This window comes from Oryza glaberrima, chromosome 4, assembly GCF_000147395.1.
Source record: "Oryza glaberrima chromosome 4, OglaRS2, whole genome shotgun sequence".
Taxonomy (NCBI): Eukaryota; Viridiplantae; Streptophyta; class Magnoliopsida; order Poales; family Poaceae; genus Oryza; species Oryza glaberrima.
Window position 1 is genome coordinate 22178167 of NC_068329.1, and position 18539 is coordinate 22196705.

Below are 18539 nucleotides of genomic sequence, written 5' to 3' on the forward strand. Positions count from 1 at the left end.
AAGTTTTTTTCTTCTTCTAGATTGTTTCTCAAGACTCATACTCTCCCAAACTCAATTGTACTGCTTGGAGCCTTTGGATGCCTACTTTCATTACCATCCAGTACCCAGTTACCCACAGAAGAAAGGCAAAGAAAATTTCCAGCCCCCCATGACGAAGCATCGAAGAGGACATCATTGACTACCAAGGGAATTCGTTGCTTTTCCAGCTCAGAAAGTGCCCTTTAAAACCAATCGTGTCTAACACATCCACGGTATCAGAATTAATCGACAACAAAATGGCAATTTTCCCAAGGACTAAATAAAAGTACAGCAAAGGTCTCATTATTAAGAGGTGAAACTTAGGGCCTGTTCACTTTGATGCCAAAAAAAAACCTTACCAAATTTTGGCATTACCAAAATTTTGGCAAAATTTTGGCAAGATTTCTTATATAGTTACCAAAATTTAGCAGCAAACTAAATGTAGCCACTTTTTTTTGATAACTTTACCAAAATTTGGTAAGGTTGAAAATGGCATCAAAGTGAACATGCCCTTATTTTACCCAGATGCCATACTAACTTCCATCTTCATACCTACTATTCGCTACGCAGTTGCAACCGAGTTGCTTGCACATAAACATTAGACTATCGTTAGGATACCTCGCTACTATTTGATATTCTGATTGAACTCATTCAATTAACACTCTCAAGGATGTACTAACAGAGGGCATCAAATTGGGGAGAACTACAAATACAAGGCGGCATACCATACATAACATGAAATCTTCCACTATCAGCATATCAGTATCACCTACTGCCTTTAACTAAACTTCAAAGCAACAACTAGCATATCACTATCCAACATCTCTATAATTAACGACAAAAAATGGCACTTGGCATAACATATGCATTATCTTCATTGTTTACAGAATACCATTTCAATAGCACACTACATGTATAACAAGCTAGATAAATGGAAGAAGAATCTTAAAAGAGAACACAAGTTCAATTATGCATGTTTGGTTCTAAAACCTAATGCAGAATCGGAGACTGCAGTGCAAAGAGCAACCAATTATATATACCATGTTGTAGGCTGCCCTATACAGCTAATTATTCCAATGTGCTCGACAGCGATGGCAACTATTTTTAGTACTGAGGTAGTTAAGCTTGCAGGCCAGATTTCTACAACTCGAAGCAACCAAAGAAATAAATTTGTATAGATGCATCCTAATCATCAACAAAAAGCTAAACCAAACCCTTTTTTTTAATCAGAGAAAGGGCAACAACTGCTGATGAAATAGCAATGGTAACACAGAATTATCCATCATGATGATTTTGCGAGAACTAGATAGTAAAATTAATAACCTAAGGAACATGAATATGAGATTAGAAAGCATAAAGTAGCAAATAGGTTCATCAATTTTTTTTATCTCACATCACAGAGCTGGAGGATTGCCAAACCTCCTCCTGAGTGCTGACATGACGCTCCTCATCCTACTACTTGCCTGGGCAGATGATTGTGCATTGGTGGCGTTAGTCGGGAGATCCATGGCTGCCATCTGATCAGTAAGCTCTGTAATTTGCACCTGTCCAGCCTCTTGCCCGCCATTTTCAATTGCACCTCCAGCATCACGCTCCAATACAATATCCAAGCTGATAGAGAATGAGCCACCCCTAACCACCTTCAGGTTCTCAATACATTCATATGATACGCCGCGGCATCTCTTCAATTTCACCTTGACCAAGCTGGGGCAGCCCCCATTCAGTGCCCACATCCCACGGTCTGAGACTGGGCAACCCTTGATGCAAAGCTTCTTGAGCGCAGCGCAGCGCTCAGCCAGGCAAATGATCTCAGGATCCCCAACGGTCTCACACCCACAAAGGGCAAGACGCTCCAGTGAGCGGCAATGTTCACCAAGCATACGGAGACTCTGCACGGTAGGGTTGACCCCAATCAAGACGAGCTCTTGCAGGTCTGGACATCCTCGTGCAACAGCCATGAGGCCATGATCCCCAATCCTGTTTGTGCGCCACCCATCAATATGTAGCTTGCGCAGTTTGTGACATTTCTCGGCAACGCTGATTATGCCTGCATCAGTACACTCTGGGGTCTTGACAAGAAACAGGACTTCAAGGTTTGCACATGCCGATACAGCGGAGAGGCCGCGGTCACCCACCTGCAGCTTCTCAAGGTGGAGCTCAACAAGGCCAGGTACACGCGCGGCGATGACCTCCAATGGGAGGTCCCAGGAGCCAGAGCACCTCAAGATCTTGAGCGACCGGAGGTTCGGCGACGAGGCAACCAACGGCACGAAGCAGAGGGCGCTGTACAGGTCTTTCAGGCAGACTGACCGCAGCGACGAGGCGGGCGGGAAGAGGATCTCCTCGGTGATGGCTGTGGTGGCGCCGGCGGTGTCAGGGAGGCCGCGAAGGCGCTTGACGGAGAGGTCCTCGAGGAGGGGGCACGACCGGAGGACGGCGACGAAGGCCTTGGGCCCAAAACTGCAGGACGCGACGGAGAGCTTGCGGATCACCGGCGTGGCGCCAGCGAGCGACGCGAGCCCGTCGTCGGAGAGCTGCCGGAGGCCGCGGAGCTTGAGCCTGGCGAGCCGCGCGGACGGCAGCGCGGCGGCCACCTGGCGCGCCCCGTCGTCGGAGAGGCTGTCCGTCCCGGAGCCCCGGGCGCAGCGGAGCGCGAGCTTGCTCACCGCCGTGAACCGCGCGAAGATCCCCTGCGCGGCGTACCCGAGCGCGGCGCGGGCGTCGAGCGAGAGGCGGTGGCGCGTGGAGGCGTCCACCTCCTTCCACCGCGCGCAGGTGAGCGAGCACGCGTTGCGGTCGGTCGGGGTGAGCGACGCGAACACGAGGGAGAGGATCTCGTCGGGCAGGTCCTGCGTGTGGTCTCGCTCCGGCGGCGGCGCCGCGAACCTTGCGCCGCCGCCGGCGGTGGGCGGCGCGTCCCCCGCCACCACCAGCATCGTCCGCTGCGCCCTGGGCGGCGCCATGGGAGGAGGAGGAGGAGGGGAGGGTGAGGCGGAGGAGGTGGAAGAGGAAGAGGAGGAGCTGGATTTGGCGAGGCGGGGAGTCGAGGGGGATTGGCCCATGCTACGCTATCCCCGAGGCCGCGATGGGTGGGGAGGCGCAAGCCATCCGGGTGGTGGACGGGATGCGCGGCCGGATCTGCCGATCCGGTTTGCGGGGGGCAAGCGAGGCGACGACGCCTCGTCTAATCGACCACCGGGAGAGGAGGACGAGGAGGAGATGGGGAAAGTAGCGGAGTTTAGTACACCGATGCGTCGAATTGATGGTGAGACCGTGAGAGCGTTTCGATTTTCTCTTTCCTCTCTTCTCTCGTTCTAATCTCAGGTGGTTGGGCGAGGTTGCGGACGGTGCGTGCGTCGTCACAGCCGAGCCGCCTCGCGGAGAGGGCAGCACCGCAGCAGCGTGCCAGCGTCTCGTCTCTCGTGGACTCGGTCATTCGCTGGCGTGTGGCCAAGGCAAAGGGCGTGAGCGCTGCTGCCTCGGATGCGCGCAGCGGGTGGGGGCGCAAAACTTGTGTGCGTATTGACCGTGTTTTTTTTTTTAACTGAGGCGGGATATTTCTGGGCTTCTGGCGAGCGGCGGAGCCAGCGGCCAGTGTATGAACCTGTGGGAGCAACACCGTTTCTGACCGGTTTACTAGGTACTAGGAATTTGTTTGGTGTCACGCGAAGTACGACTATATTAAGGCCTGTTTGGTTTGATGAAAAAAAAAAAACCTTATTAAATTTTGGCATGTCAAAATTTTAATATAGTTGCCAAAATTTTGGTAACTAAATATAGCCACTTTTTTTTATAACTTTATCAAAACTTGATAAGATTAAAATAGCATCAAAATAAACAGGCCCTTAATCTGAAGTTGTTGCGGGGGAGGGATCCTCTCTTTAGGACATCCACAATGTAGTCTAAAACTAGTCCATAAGTAATAAAATATTTCATTCAGCTACCTCACCACATTGTGGAACTAGTCCATAGCAAGAAAATGGGAGCGTATCCTATGCACACAGGCCCTCGCGTGTACACACCGTGTACACCAACTAAAAATTATCACAAAAAATTCTAGGAAAATTCATACCTGTACTTTCAATAGTATTACATCTACGTGCAAAGTCGCATCTTCAAATTCATTCTACATAGAGAATAACAAAAAAGATAAAATTCTTACAAAATTATAACCTTAAAACTGTCAGATTTTTTGTTTTTTTTGTTACGGCTAAAATATAATGAATTTGACGTTAAGATTTTAACCCTAGGTGTAATACAATTGAAAGTATGGGTATGATTTTTTCTAGATTTTTTGGTGACATTTTTTAGTTGGTGTACACGTGTGTACACGTGAGGGCCTGTGTGCATAGGATATGTTGCCCAAGAAAATAGCAAAAGTTACCCATAAGCATATGGGTTGCTCATATAGAATAAAATATGTTATTTGTCTCTATTTTCTCTCTCCTTCTAATACTAGTTGCTATCTATATACATTGTGAAGATAACAATAATTATAGTCCATATATGTGGGTCCCATCTATATGGACAACTTTTGCTATATACATTGTTGTTGCCCTTACTCTCTTTTAGTACGTGCTTGACCTAATCCTAAACAAAAGAAACGGGCCCGGTCAGGTCAGGTCTACCTCAACCTCAACCGGACAATTGCCGTGTGGTTGCACAAAATGGGTGGTCTATCGCGTGACGTGCCGAATTACATCGTGTTTTGTATTCGGTGCAGGTGTCGATTTCGCGTGGAGAGACCCACAAAGAGCTGACGAAGAGAAACGAAAACTTGCAGCAACCATTGTTTTGTTGGGGAGAAGAAAAAACCCAACCAAACAAACGCATTGATGACGTCCACCCAAAAACCACAAAAAAACGTACGGCTCTAGCTACAGTAGCGTAATGCTCGCACATTGAAACAGTAATAATCCCTTGCTGTTGCTGAAGACTGTGTACATCGTACATCCAGCATGCGTCTACGCTACTGCTCAGCTGTACCGACGCGGATGGCAGTTGCATCCCCATTATTTGCCGGGACCGGTGCGCACCGGTCGGAATCCACGTTGGTCAGCGCCTCAGCGGGCGCGGCGGCAACAAACAGCGCGAACGCTCCACGACGCCCGCCTTTGCTGGAGAAGAGGGAAATTCGGAGCAGTTTGTTGCCGGTGAGCCTGCAGAATTCGCGCGCGCGTACACTATTTCTGCAGCTTGCGGCTGAAATTTTAACAGGGACATCGCATCGTGATCACCACGATATCCACATCCACTGGTCCGTTCTATAGCATCGTTCCGTGCAACTACTTGAGGTTGATGTTTTCAGAATCTTCAGACAAGCACCACAAGCCTGCATCAGCCTTTCGGTCCATTTTTACAGACTACACAAGTTAAAGACGTTGCCCGGAAACATTAGCTTCGGTCCAGAAATTCAGTCCATGCAATGGTGTAGTCTTTATCTTGCTTTACAGCTCAGGCATACACACAGGTGTATGTACGCAGAAGCGTAGTAATCAGTGGAGTCAAATCTAGCTAGGAAGATTTCGCTTTGCAGTTAACTACGCTCTCTTTCTGCTAAGTGGTGCAGCTTTGCTGAAAAGACGAGCTTCCCATACGTAGTGGGGCGCACTACTGCAGAACAACAAGAAGAAGAGAAATGGCGCAGGACGATGTGAAATGATGAAGTGATTATCATAATCATGTAAGACAAGGATGTTGCTTGTTAAATACTCGTGGCCTGCTCTGAAAAGAGGAGGATTCTGGATAAGAAAGGAGCAGCCATTGGTTGCTTTCAGCACAATACTCAGCTTATCCTGTCAAAGAACAACCAACACTCGAGTAATCATTCACCATTAACTTTCAGTGAATCCTACCTACAAGCTTTCTGAATCGCCTTTAGCGGCTCTGCACTCATTAGCTAAAATTGCAAAATTACTGGAATAAAGACCAAAGCAGTTCATGTTCATGTTCATCCTGCCTCATGAGTCATGAATAAAGTTACTTCGTTCTACTTTTATTGTCAGATTTCCATTTGATGAGTAATGAGCCTTCAGATGCAAAATTGCCGAGCTGGAGCCCTGGAAGGTGGCGCGTCTGTATCAAGGAGCCAATTTTGTCTCTTTTTTCGGAGTGGGATACATCAAGAACTACTTTTTATACAACTTCTTTTGTGCAATTGATTGATCGATCAACAGTAATACAGAGGAGATAGTAAGAAACAGTGGTTTCTGTAAGTCTATTATAATCTCATCCCCATTTCGTCTTGTCTGTTGGGACATGGGACTGTATCACAGTACAGTCATGACAATCGCACCGCCGTGAACTAACTGCCTTTCGACATGCTAATTATCAGATCGCAACTGTATTATTGTAATTATTGCTGCAGTCTGCCGAAACATTTCACTCAAAGAATCGAGATTCCGAAGGAACCCGGTTCTTTTCTTTCTTCAGCCGAGGTGGTCAGGTGGGTGTGTTAGCTATACCTGGTTTCCAACTGGAGCGGTCCATTAGCGCGTGATTAATTAAATACTCTATTAGCTATTTTTTCTTAAAAATGGATTAATTTGATTTTATAAAGCAACTTTTGTATATAAAATTTTTGCAAAAAAACGCACCGTTTAGTGGTTTGAAAAGCGTGCGCGCGGAAAACGAAGGAGATGGGTTAGGAAAAGGGGCATCCGAACACAAGTATAGCCAACTACTAGCTGTAATTCATCTATAGCCAATCTAATAGCTCATTCACGTAATAGTACCTATAAGCATATACTACACCATTAATATATGGTTCCACCTCTCATATACACACAACGTATTGGAGTCCACGTGGTAGCTGGTTACAAATCTGTAGTCCGTTTTTCTTCTATATTTTCTTCTCTCCTCCACATGTGCTTACAGCTAACTTGTAGTCTGCTATTGTACTCGCTCTAAGGGTGTGATGGATACCAACCGATGATCAGATCGCAATATGGTTGATGTTTCTGTCACGGAAACTGAGGATTCGTTGGGTTTAACCGTTTAGAGAAAGTATAATAGTGAGCTATAAGCTTACTGTAAGCTTATGTGGAGGAGAGAGGTAACAAAAAATCAAGGGGGTGGCTCTCATGCAAGAGCTAGCTTAACACAATATCTAAGACAAATACATTAAATGTATAAGTGAGAGATAGCGAGAGGAGAAGAAAATTATAGCCAACCTTATAGCTAATTTTATTATATATGTTAACTTTAAGATGAGCTAATAGTAGAAGTTGAGTTATACTATTATCCTTTCTCTTAAGCGTCGACGGAAGGTTGATCGATTGGTGGGAATTTGGGTGGTCAATCACCGTATCCCATGAGATCGTTCTCCAACTGATCGAATCGCAAGGAGTTACCGGTACTTCTCACATAGCTATTTGCTGCTACGCAGTCTGCAAAGTAACAGCAAAATCTTCACGGGAACAATGACCGAGGATAAAAGGAAGTGGGCTTTCTGGGATGGAAACAAAGGTTTCATTCCAGGATAGTACGGTATAACTCTGGATTTCAGGATTGGTTTTATAACTCTGACTTCCAGTGTTGATCTTTTTTCTTCAGAACGATTGGTTTCCATTTAGATGAACAAGGCTTCACGTACGATTCATCCAGTGTTAGGAAGGGCCTGCGAATTCGGCATGTTTTCTACAGTTAAGATGGGCTGCCAAAGTCCAACAACCTTAAGGCTCACTGGGATCAGCTAATTACAGTAATTGCTCTAACTGTTTAATTAAACCTAACATGTTTGAACAGTGATATTCATGAAACTTATTTAGTAGTAAAAAAATATAGTACTTCATCCACCCAAAATATAACAACTTTTAATCTTTAAAATTTGTATCAAGTATAACTACATATTCATCCACATTCTATTTTTAACTGATCACAACACCATTCAAATTTCCACATACCTCATCTTTCTAATCAATCACAACATTCTTCTATTTAATTCTACCAACTTACTTAGCAATCGTGTATAATTTTAAAACTTCTTATGTTTTTTGGACGAAGATAATACTCCCTGTTATAAAATCTGAGCTAATATACCACGGGATCCCGTCTAAATGGGATGATACCGATCAAGTATCAGATTGATCTGATACCCGTAGGTACCAGTCACCAACCTATACCTCGTTAGTATTAGCTGATGCCTGCTGGGACCACGTACCTGGTTGATACCCGATGGTACTAGGCGTGGTACCTATCAGTACTAGACCTGGTACCTATTGAGTATCAGACCAGAGCTTAGAGGGGAAGAGAATAAGGGATGAAGATGGTTATATGTGTTGGTTCTCTCACCTGGAGATGATGACGCCAAGCTCGATCAATGCCAAATCCAATAGCCGAGGATCTTGGGGTTTCAAATTTGTCGAACATGAGCAACAAGAAGGACACTTCCTCCCCTATCCTCCCTTGCACTTGGCGGCAATGGTGGTCGGTGGTGGTCTTACTCGACAACAATGGCATCGACACTGCCTCATCCTCTATCAACGGTGATGGAGGCGGAAGCTCCATGTCTTCCATCAATGCAATGATGGCGCTTCCCATCTCCTTCGGCTGCGACTTCCTTTGTCCTCGCAGCGCAAGTCCACCTAATTTTACTGTGGTCCTACGGCACACCCTAGCCGATATGGGACTGTTTTAGTGCTTACCTGCATCTTGCCCTCCGACTTGTTGCTCCGCGTTGATCCTTCTTCCCCGCCGTGTCGGTCCAAGTCTTCTCCGCTGGGCATAGGTGCCGGAGAGGGGATCTCGCCCCGGATGGTAGGGATTGGGTGACAGTATCTTGCATTTTCTAACATGGGTTATTTTTCTTTAGTGACAATTTTGTTCTTTCCCCTACTCTAACACCACAAAATCTTCCCCTTGAGTTGTGATTCTTACTATGAACATACTACGTCCAAACCGAGATAAATATACACGTCTAACAGAATATCTAAACCGAGAGAAATCAGAAATTAGAAAGAGAATTCACATCAACATTGACACGGGTGGTTTTCGCGCTGCACCAATCACGAAGCACCCAAGCACGAATCTCGGAGCGCCGATGCCTCAACGCATCTGAGAAACCGTTCCAAGCTCGCCGCCGACGACCCGGCCGGCCCCTCCCACGCCGCCGCCATCGCGCGCGCGATCTCCCCCGCCTTCCTCCTCATCGCCTCGCCCTTCTCCGTCTCCCCCATCACCGCCCCCACGGCCTCGGCCACCTCCCCACTCTCCACCGCCGAGCTCTCCAGGTTCCCGCGCGCCACCTCCACGCACACCCCCCACTCCACCACCACCATCGCGTTGAAGAACTGCTCGGCCCCCACCGGCCACCCGAGCAGCGGCACGCCGTGGCGGAGGCTCTCGAGGATGGAGTTCCACCCGCAGTGGGTCAGGAACGCGCCCGTGGACGGGTGCGCCAGGATCCGCGCCTGCGGCGCCCACTCGCGCACCACCAGCCCCCTGCCTGCGCGCGCCATCCGGTCCTCGAATCCGTCGGGGAGCCACCCGGGATCGAATCCGTCCTTGGGGTCGAACCCCACCGGCGGCCGGACGGCCCAGACAAACGGCCGCCCGCTCGCCTCCAGCCCCAGCGCCAGCTCCGCCATCTGACGGATGCTGATGCTGTTCTGCGACCCGAACGAGATGTACAGCACCGAGCGCCGCGGGTGCGCGTCCAGCCACCGGATGATGCTGGTGTCGTCGTCGTCCTGCGATTTCGAAGGATCCGGCGCCGCGAGGATCGGCCCGATCGCCCATGTCTGGACGCCGAAGCTCGCTCTGAGCATGTCTAGCCCGGAGGTCTCCAGTTCCTGGACGGTGTTGACGAGCACGGCGTCGGTCTTGCGGCAGCATGGGATGACCCGCCGGAAGAAGGCCGTCCAGGGGTCCGCCCCCGTCGCGGCGAGCATGTACTGCGGGATCTGGGTGCGGTGGAGGACGACGTCGGGGAAGTCGGGCAGCAGCGGGAACTCGTCGCCGCCGGCCGTGAGGGTGTGCGGGAGGTGCTCCCATACGGAGAAGAAGGCGGCGTGGCCGAAGGCGCCTCCGGGGAGGAACACGGCGTGGGACGCGCCCCGCGCGCGCGCGACGTCGGCCGTCCACGCGAAGAAGGAGTCGGCGATGACGCAGACGGGGGGCCGGATGCCAGCGACGAAGCCATCGAAGGCCGGGCGGAGGGACTCGGAGGCCCGGAAGAGGGTGATGAACTGGTGGACGTGGAGGTCGGCGAGGGACTCGGCGCCGTCGGGCAGACCGTGGTCAGCGGGCGCGAAGGGGAGCGCGTGGAGCCGGATCGGAGGGGAGGTGGCCGGGAGGGAGAGGGAGCCGAGGAGGCGTGGGGTGGAGACGAGCGTGACGGCGAGGCCCGGGCGGAGCGTCTGGAGGTGGCCGGCGAGGCGGAGGAAGGCCGGGATGTGGCCGTCCGCGAGGAAGGGGAAGAGCACGACGTGCGGGCTCCTCGCCTCCTCTCCCTCTGCCGCCATGGTGAGGTGATGATGGGGACGGGGTGTTCGGTACTTCGGTGGAAGTGGACGCTGAGAGTGATGCGGCTCCCGCGCTGCCACTGAAAAACAAAACGCTGATGCGCTGAATGGCTGGAAAGGCGCCCTCCACTCACCGGGTGAGATACCGAGATGTGACCGCTTCCTTTCTCCAATTCTTCAATTTCGTCCAACTGAACTGTGCACTGACGCCATGATCAAACAGGTCCAGGTTTGAGCAGCAGAGCTTCATCAGATTATCAAAAGGAGTAAAGAAAGACGAAGGGATGGCACATTGGTACCGATCGATGCAATGTCTGCAGTTCTCCACTGCATTCTGCTGGTACTCCTATATGTACTCTGGCCCCCGGTAGTACTAATACCACATGAGTAATATCAGTGATTATATGATTATATCAAAGGCGAACTTTAGGAAGGGATGGAGATACTAGCTGAATTGCTTGAAGCAGAACCGTAGATGGAGATAATCAGAGCTTTCCAAACGGGAACACTATTAACAGGTATTTGGTCTATCGACTATTATTTACAACAACTGGGCAATGAACTCGAAGAAGGAACTAGAAAAACCCACATCAAAGTCAGATAAAAAAACTCTAGAAGTAAGAACTGCCATCCCGCCCATGAAGAACTCTGCGGCTCTACCGGAAATTCTTCGTTGTTCTGAAGGATATGCTGAGACACTGGATGTACAGAATGGCATTTATATGAGTCAGTTTTATTTATCTCCCTAGAAATATGACATAAAGAATGAATGCAAACTCCCAAAAAATTCCTACATAAGTAAACAGAGAGAGGGAGCAAAAGGGCATTGCCCTGACTAGAACATATATAAATACATCATAAGTTATCCTTCTTTGAAGAATGATCAGAAGCAGGCGAGGATGAAGAGCTCATCCTGGCCCTATCTCTAGACTCACTTAACATAACTACAACATTCCGCATCGGTGGTCTGTCATATGGAGACATACTAGTACATAGCAATGCAATTTTCAAGACCTCAATCATATGATCGACAGACGTTTTGTCTTCCAAATTCAGATTCTTATCAAGAATCCCTGGACCCAAAGAATTGTCCCTGATGTAATTCTTTACCCATGTTACCAGATCACCTCCCAGTTCTAATGGTTGTACAGGGGCACGTCCGGTTAGCAGCTCCAGCAGTACGACGCCGTAACTGTATATGTCACTTTTTTCAGTAACCTTCATGGTGTATGCATATTCTGATCAAAGGAGAACTAGGTTAGTACTTTGTAGGAAACAATCACATGTACTTTCTGCTAGTATAAAGCAATCAAGTGGTATAGTAGCCTAGGATTTTACAAGCAATTTCAAGTAAAAGAGATAAGAGCTATAACAGGAATAAGTATGCAAAGTAACAGTAGAAGACTCACCAGGTGCTATATATCCATATGAACCAGCAATTGCAGACATTGATTTTGAGTATGGCATGTCTATCACCTTTGCCAATCCAAAGTCACCAACATGAGCTTCAAAGTTCTCATCAAGTAAAATGTTATTTGATTTTATATCTCGGTGGATGATGCGAGGTTTGCAATCGTGATGCAAGTAAGATAGCCCTTCAGCTGATCCTAGGGCTATCATGAAGCGTGTCTCCCAATCAAGTGAAGACGAAGATTGCCCATGAAGTAACTCCCCAAGGCTTCCTCTTGGCATGTATTCATACAACAGAAGGTTGGAACCCTGGTGATAGATGAACCCATATAACTTCACAATATTACGATGCCTTATCTTTCCTAGAGTAAGGATCTCTGCACGAAAACTATTGTCTGTGTTGCTTCCCTCTCTGTTAGAAGCCAACTTCTTTACAGCAATTGTCTGTCCAGCTTTCAAGATGGCTCTGTACACTGTTCCACATGCACCTCTTCCAATAACACAACTCTCGTCAAAATTATTTGTGGCAGAAACCAATTCCTGAAATGTATATGCATCCTTGGTAGAAACCTGCATGTTAGACCCAGCAGAAAATATTTGCTTGTCTTGCAAAGGAGCTACTGTTTCTAGTGGTTTTCTCATATGATACACAATTATAACGATAAGAATAAGTGAAATTCCTCCAATAACAGCAGCAACAATTGCTATGACCTTGCCCAAAGGGGGGCTGCCTGAATTGGATGACTGGGAAGAAGATACTGACTCAGACCCACATTTGCCAAGTTGTCCGCCACATAGTCCTTTGTTTCCAAGAAAGCTGGTTGACGCCATGTTATCAAAAAGTGGTATAGTGGGGAGAGCGCCGGTGAGATTATTGTAGGAGACATTGAACTCAAGCAAACTAGACAGATTTGCAAAGGTATCTGGGATTTCACCTGTCAGCTTGTTATTATTGAGAAACAAATTTTCCAATAATGCAAGATTACCAAGCTCTGATGGTATGTTGCCAGAGAGATTGTTATAACTCAAATTCATGGCGATCTGCAAACTTGAGAGTAGTCCAAGCTCCTTCGGTATTCCACCAGAGAATTGATTGCCACCAATCTGTAGAGCTGTCAAATGTGAAAGTTTACCAAGAATAGGTGGTATCTCTCCAGAGAGCCTATTGTCAGCAAATGATAGCAGCTCCAGCTGAGGCAGGCTGCCAACTTCATTTGGCAATGAACCTTCGAAGCTATTTTGGCTGAGATCTAGGCGTTGCAACATAGTGCAATTGAAAATTTCTAATGGTATGCTTCCGCCTAGTCTATTGGATGATATATTGAAGACGACGAGCTTTGACAGATTACCTATTTCTTGAGGCAACTCTGATGTGAAATAGTTATTTGTTAGGTCAAGCCTTTGGAGAGACTTGCAATTGCCTATCTGAGGAGGAATAGGACCATTGAACTTGTTTCGACCCAGCTCAATTGTTGTCAAATTCACCAGATTGCAGAGATCAGTTGGGAAGCTTCCTGTCAGACTGTTATCAGCGAGACGAAGCTGCACCAAGGATTTACAACTGGTGATTCCATGGGGGATGTTCCCAATCAGCTTGTTAGCCCCCAAATTCAACAAAATAAGGTTCGACTGCCTGCAAAGATCTCGAGGTATCTGCCCGGTTATATTATTATTTGAGAAATCCACCACCCAAAGCCGGCTATAGATACCAAATCTTGGAGGTATGTCACCTGACAGCATATTGTTGAATAGTTGCAATTGGATTAGTCTGCTCATGTACTGAAAACAGGCTGGAATTGGGCCACTGAGTGTATTGATCGAAAGATCAAGCTTACTCAAATTCCTCAATACACACAACTCGGTAGGAATAGGGCCAGTGAGTTGGTTTTGGAAGAGATAGAGTAAATACAATCGTGGTATCTTGCCAAATTCCTTTGGTACCCCTCCAGTTAAAACATTCTCTGAAAAGTCAATCTCCTCTGCAAGAGAAAGATTGCCAATTTCTAACGGAATCGTACCATTTAATAAATTCCTGTAGAGGTATAACCTCTGAAGGTTCTGGATGTTCCCGATTGTTGCAGGAATAGGCCCAACCAGATTATTGTCATAAAGGGCAATTGTCCTAAGATTTATGCAGTTTCCAATCTCTGGGGGAATCACACTAGAAAGCTGATTTCCCCACAATATTAAGTCTGTCATATTTGTCAGTTTCCCAATCTCCTTAGGCAATGGCCCTCCTAACTTGTTTTGTGCAAGACCAAACACCACCAGGTTGAGGCATTCACCTATCTCGACAGGAATGTTACCAGATATTGCATTCTGACCTAACCGGACGGTTTTCAGGTTCTTAAGCCTACCAATAGTATGAGGTATAGAGCCAGAGAGATTATTGCTGTACCCTACCAGGTCCTCGAGTGATGCCATATTACCAATCTCATCAGGTATTGCACCAAAGAGCTTGTTGTTGCACAGGTTGAATGTGATCATCATAGCCAGCTTCCCGAGCTCAGCGGGGATTGTGCCCTGGAACTGGTTGTTGTTCAAGTTGAGCCCCGTCAACTTCGAGCAATTCCCAATCTCTGCAGGGATAGTGCCAGAAAACCCATTGAATGACAGATCAAGGTTAGTCAGCTCAGCCAGGCCACCAATGCTCGGGTCGACGGTGCCCGACAGGTTCATGTTGCTGAGGTTGAGGGACACCACCGCCGGCGTAGACCCCGACGAGCAGTTGACGCCCTTCCACCCGCACGGCGATGGATCCTCGGGGTTCCAGTCGTCAAGGTGGTGGAAGGTGTCAACTATCTGCTTCCTCAGCGTCAGGAGAAGCCAGCCTTCATGGTTCAGGCCATGGCAGGTAGTGGCCAGCAGGAAGGCCAGCGCCACGCCGAGCTGCAGAGCCCAGGGCGTGCGAGCCGCCGCCGCAGAGCCCATCTTCCCTTCACAATGGTCGCAGTGGAACCAGAGCCGAACCCCCCCTCCCTACGACCTCGTGCGCTGCCGCATCTCTACGACCTGGAATAGGATGCAAAGAGGAGTTTAGAACATGCAGCAAGAGACATGAAAAGATCAGCTTTTGGATTGGAAAAAAGATTCTTAGGACCAGGAACTGTCTGCAAGCTAACAAGGAACTACTTTTGCATTGTCTGGACACTAAAAAACAAGGCAGCACAAATCCATCTGAACTCATCTAATCTAAACCCCCCCGAAGGTCAGAGAATCATCCAAAGCTGGGACCGAATTGAGGCCATCCGAATCAAGAAGCACGGCCAAAAACAGCAAGAATCCGATCCCTCTGACCAGGAATGGTACCCGGGCTGGGCTTCAGCTCATCAAGAATCTGAACAGGAGCGGGCGGCCACCCAATCACACCCACCATTTCCCAGCAGTGAAGGGATTTTAGCGCCCAGGGAAACCCCACCTCCTCCCCCCCGAATCACGGGAGCCCCCACCCCATCATCCCCGGCGGGTCCCAGGAACACACCGCCGCGCACCACCCACCGGAAGCAGATCGGGGAGAGAGAGAAAAAGAATAAGAAGAAGAAGAAGAAGAAGAAGAAGAGAAGAACCGAGTCTTTCCCGACGCGACGCGAGCTCCGCGGTTGCAGAAGCCAAGCCATGCCGCACTGCAACAGCGCGGAGCACACCCACCGGGGAGCACGGTAATGCAAGGTATGCGCGCGCGAACTCACCGCTCACCGACGCGTGCTCTCTCGCCGCCGCCGCCGCCGCCGCGGATGGGTCGCCGCTGTCGGCTGGCACGCTGGAGCACCGTTGCGACGGCGAGGTCGGGCCGGGCGCGTCCACCGGCGGGAGCTAGTAGTGGTAGTATTAGGAGGAGGAATGGGCGAGGAAGAGAGAAGAAACCTCGTCGTGGCTCGCCGTGGAGGGAGGGGGGAGAAGAGGTGGCGGAGGTGGGAGATGGAGATGGAGATGGAAGGGGGAGGAAATGGAAGCTGGAAATGGCAGGCAAGCACGCTTTCAAGCTCTTGCGAGGCGTAGCGATCGCGGGCGGTCCCTCTCTCCCTCGATCTAGCCTCCTTTCCTCTCTTACACTTGCTTTCTCTCTGCTTTGCTTTTCGTCCTAATCCGGCCGGCCCCACCAAGCACTTTTAAGTTTTAGCTCCCCTTGTTTTTTTCCTCCCCTCCCCCTTCTTAATTTTCTCTCCTGTTCATATCTACCTGCATTAATGTTGGGTTTTGCTTAAACAGAGTGTTTGTGACCTTGTGTTGTACCCCACTGTTAAAAAAAACTAAACCTTCCAGTACAACGAATGAAAAGATTGCACAGATTTATTATACTAGGAGAGAATATGACCCCGTGATTCATTGCCCAGATTGCTTCAGACAAAGAAAGTATTATCTCCATCCCATAAAATATCAACTAGTACTGGATAATATGTTTTATTACTACGAATCTGGATATATCTCTAAATTTATTATAATAGAATGTATTACATTCAGTTTTAGATTTTTTTTATGAGTACGCAGTGAGTGAGGTACAGTGGTGAGGAGGAAGGTTCGGGAGATCGGGTTGCTTTGGCCGGCATAAAGACGACGAGGAGGAGGCATTCGATGATCGATCTATGCGTCTCCCGGCGGGTTTGGATGGGCGTTTTCGGGGGTTGATTGATTGATTGGTCGTTGTTGTCATGGCTCACGAGTGAGATCAGCTGTTGCGTTCTCCGCTACGTGACTGCACGGGACTCTGTGCTCTAGAGAGAAAACGAAAGACAGCGCATGCACACGTTTGGAGCCCTACGCGTGGTGGGAGAGGTTCCTCTTCTTCTTCTTTTTTTCCCGAAAGAATGGAGTTTGACACTTTGACTGCATTGATGTACAGGAGTACGCAGTAACTACTGGCCGGTAAGGTTTGATCGTTTGATACTTTGATTACGATAGTTACCCTCCCTACGGCTAGGAAATGTATTAGGGAGTGGAGGAGAGATGGAGTGGGATTGGGATTAAACTTTTAAACTAACTCTCTGTTTGGGAAACAGAAACTTATTACAAATCCCTATACATCGGATGTTTGTGATATGGTTTTTAGCCTCATCTAAACACCCAGCATCTCGTCTCGTCGTCTTTGACTGTCTGACCAACCCAAAAAAAAATGCATCCAAAAAGATTGTGCTGCGAGTACTAGCACAGTAGTAGTACTAGTAGTACTACGTAGTCGGCCTCGGGGTGCTCGACTGAGTGAGTGGCAAGAGAAAGAGGGGGTGATGATCCGAGATCGCACAAAAAGGAGCCTTTACGTGCGTGCGAGTGTGCAAAAATCAGCCTTCTCTCTCGGAACCGGAGAGATGCTAGCCTAGGTGTAATCACACGGGCGGGTGCCTTCAAGTTTACTCCTCTCTCTCTCCTCTTCTTATAATCACTTGGATTAACGCGACGCGGTAGCAGTAGGACTCTACGCGTGGGCCCCAGAGACAGATGTTGTATGGATCGGAGTTTCACGTGCATTTGGCCGGCTTCGTTGTTTCGTTGTAGGGAAGCTTCTGTTCACTTCGTACGACGAGCCGCGAGCGAGTCGTTTCTTGCTGAAAGAACGCCATGACCGGATGACCACTGCGAGCTTGGGCACAAGTCCGTCGCAAAACGTTTTGTATCTCCTGTAGCTGCATGCGTTACACCTATACAAGTACCGTGCCGTTCTGAGTTCTGACCTCAAAGTATAGTACATACGAATTGAACATTACTCCGTATCAATCAGTGTGTGCCTCGAAAATTCAAAGACGACGACCCGCCAGCTGCCCGTAATTATATTCTGAGTTTTGTTTAGCTTGATCCGCAGTCATGACCAAATAAAAATAGGTTCAGGCATGCCCCTGTTACATTACATCATACAAGATAATGTGCATGAATGTACAGAGCATGCTACATACTACTCCCTTCGTCTCTAAATATTTGACGCTTTTAATTTTTTAAAATATATTTGACCGTTTGTCTTATTCACAAAATTTAAGCAATTATTAATTATTTTTCTATCATTCGATCCATTATTAAATATACTACTACTACTCAAGTTTTTGAATAATATTCACAAATTTTTTTAAAAAGATGAACGGTTAAAAATGTTTTAAAAAGTCAACGACGTCAAACATTTAGAGAACGAGTTAGTAGTATTTTATCCAGGTAGTCGCTAGCTTGGACGATGTTGTTTGTTAGGTAAAAAAAGAAAACCGGATAATAAGCTGTTATATATGTCAGCATCTTTGACAGCACGCAGACACTACTGGTAGCGTACAGATTCCAGTCTTGAGACGCTACACCGTATTCAGCACAGATAATAATTAATTTTCTTGGCCATTTTTTTAGTGGAGAGAAGCCTGTCCATCTAACGGATTAACTAAGCAAACGAGGGGGATTAATTAATCAGGCTAGGCTCTTGTAGCACGAGAAATCAACCGAGGACGGCGACACGGCATCCCGCCGGTCCGGTTGGCTGGTTTTTTCTCCAATTGTTCCGTTCGGCTCTTGCGGCGAGCGCGAATGCGCAAGAGAGATACGAGGGACAGAGAAAGGTGAGGCGCAGCATTACTTGGCGGATACAACCAGCGACTGAACTAGCCGGTTACAGTGGGAAAATAGGGGAATGGATCAGACATGGAAAAACCATGGAAAGAACAAGTACACTACTGAGGTGTA

The 18539-nt window shown here is 48.0% G+C and overlaps 2 protein-coding genes across 2 annotated transcripts; both read right to left on the bottom strand.

Annotated features, from left to right (window-relative positions):
* Window positions 1–1222: 1222 nt before the first annotated feature.
* On the bottom strand, window positions 1223–3364 carry LOC127771739 (F-box protein At1g47056-like). Its single transcript, XM_052297665.1, has one exon. It carries the CDS (start codon window positions 3078–3080, stop codon window positions 1413–1415), a length of 1668 nt encoding a protein of 555 aa, XP_052153625.1. The 5' UTR covers window positions 3081–3364; the 3' UTR covers window positions 1223–1412.
* Window positions 3365–8382: 5018 nt separating this feature from the next.
* Window positions 8383–16121, bottom strand: LOC127770354 (probable leucine-rich repeat receptor-like protein kinase At5g63930). The gene is given in 4 exon segments (XM_052296020.1): window positions 8383–10547; window positions 11286–11719; window positions 11891–14903; window positions 15581–16121. Coding segments are annotated over 3 exon segments (4890 nt in total). The 5' UTR covers window positions 14823–14903; window positions 15581–16121; the 3' UTR covers window positions 8383–9023.
* Window positions 16122–18539: the final 2418 nt, after the last annotated feature.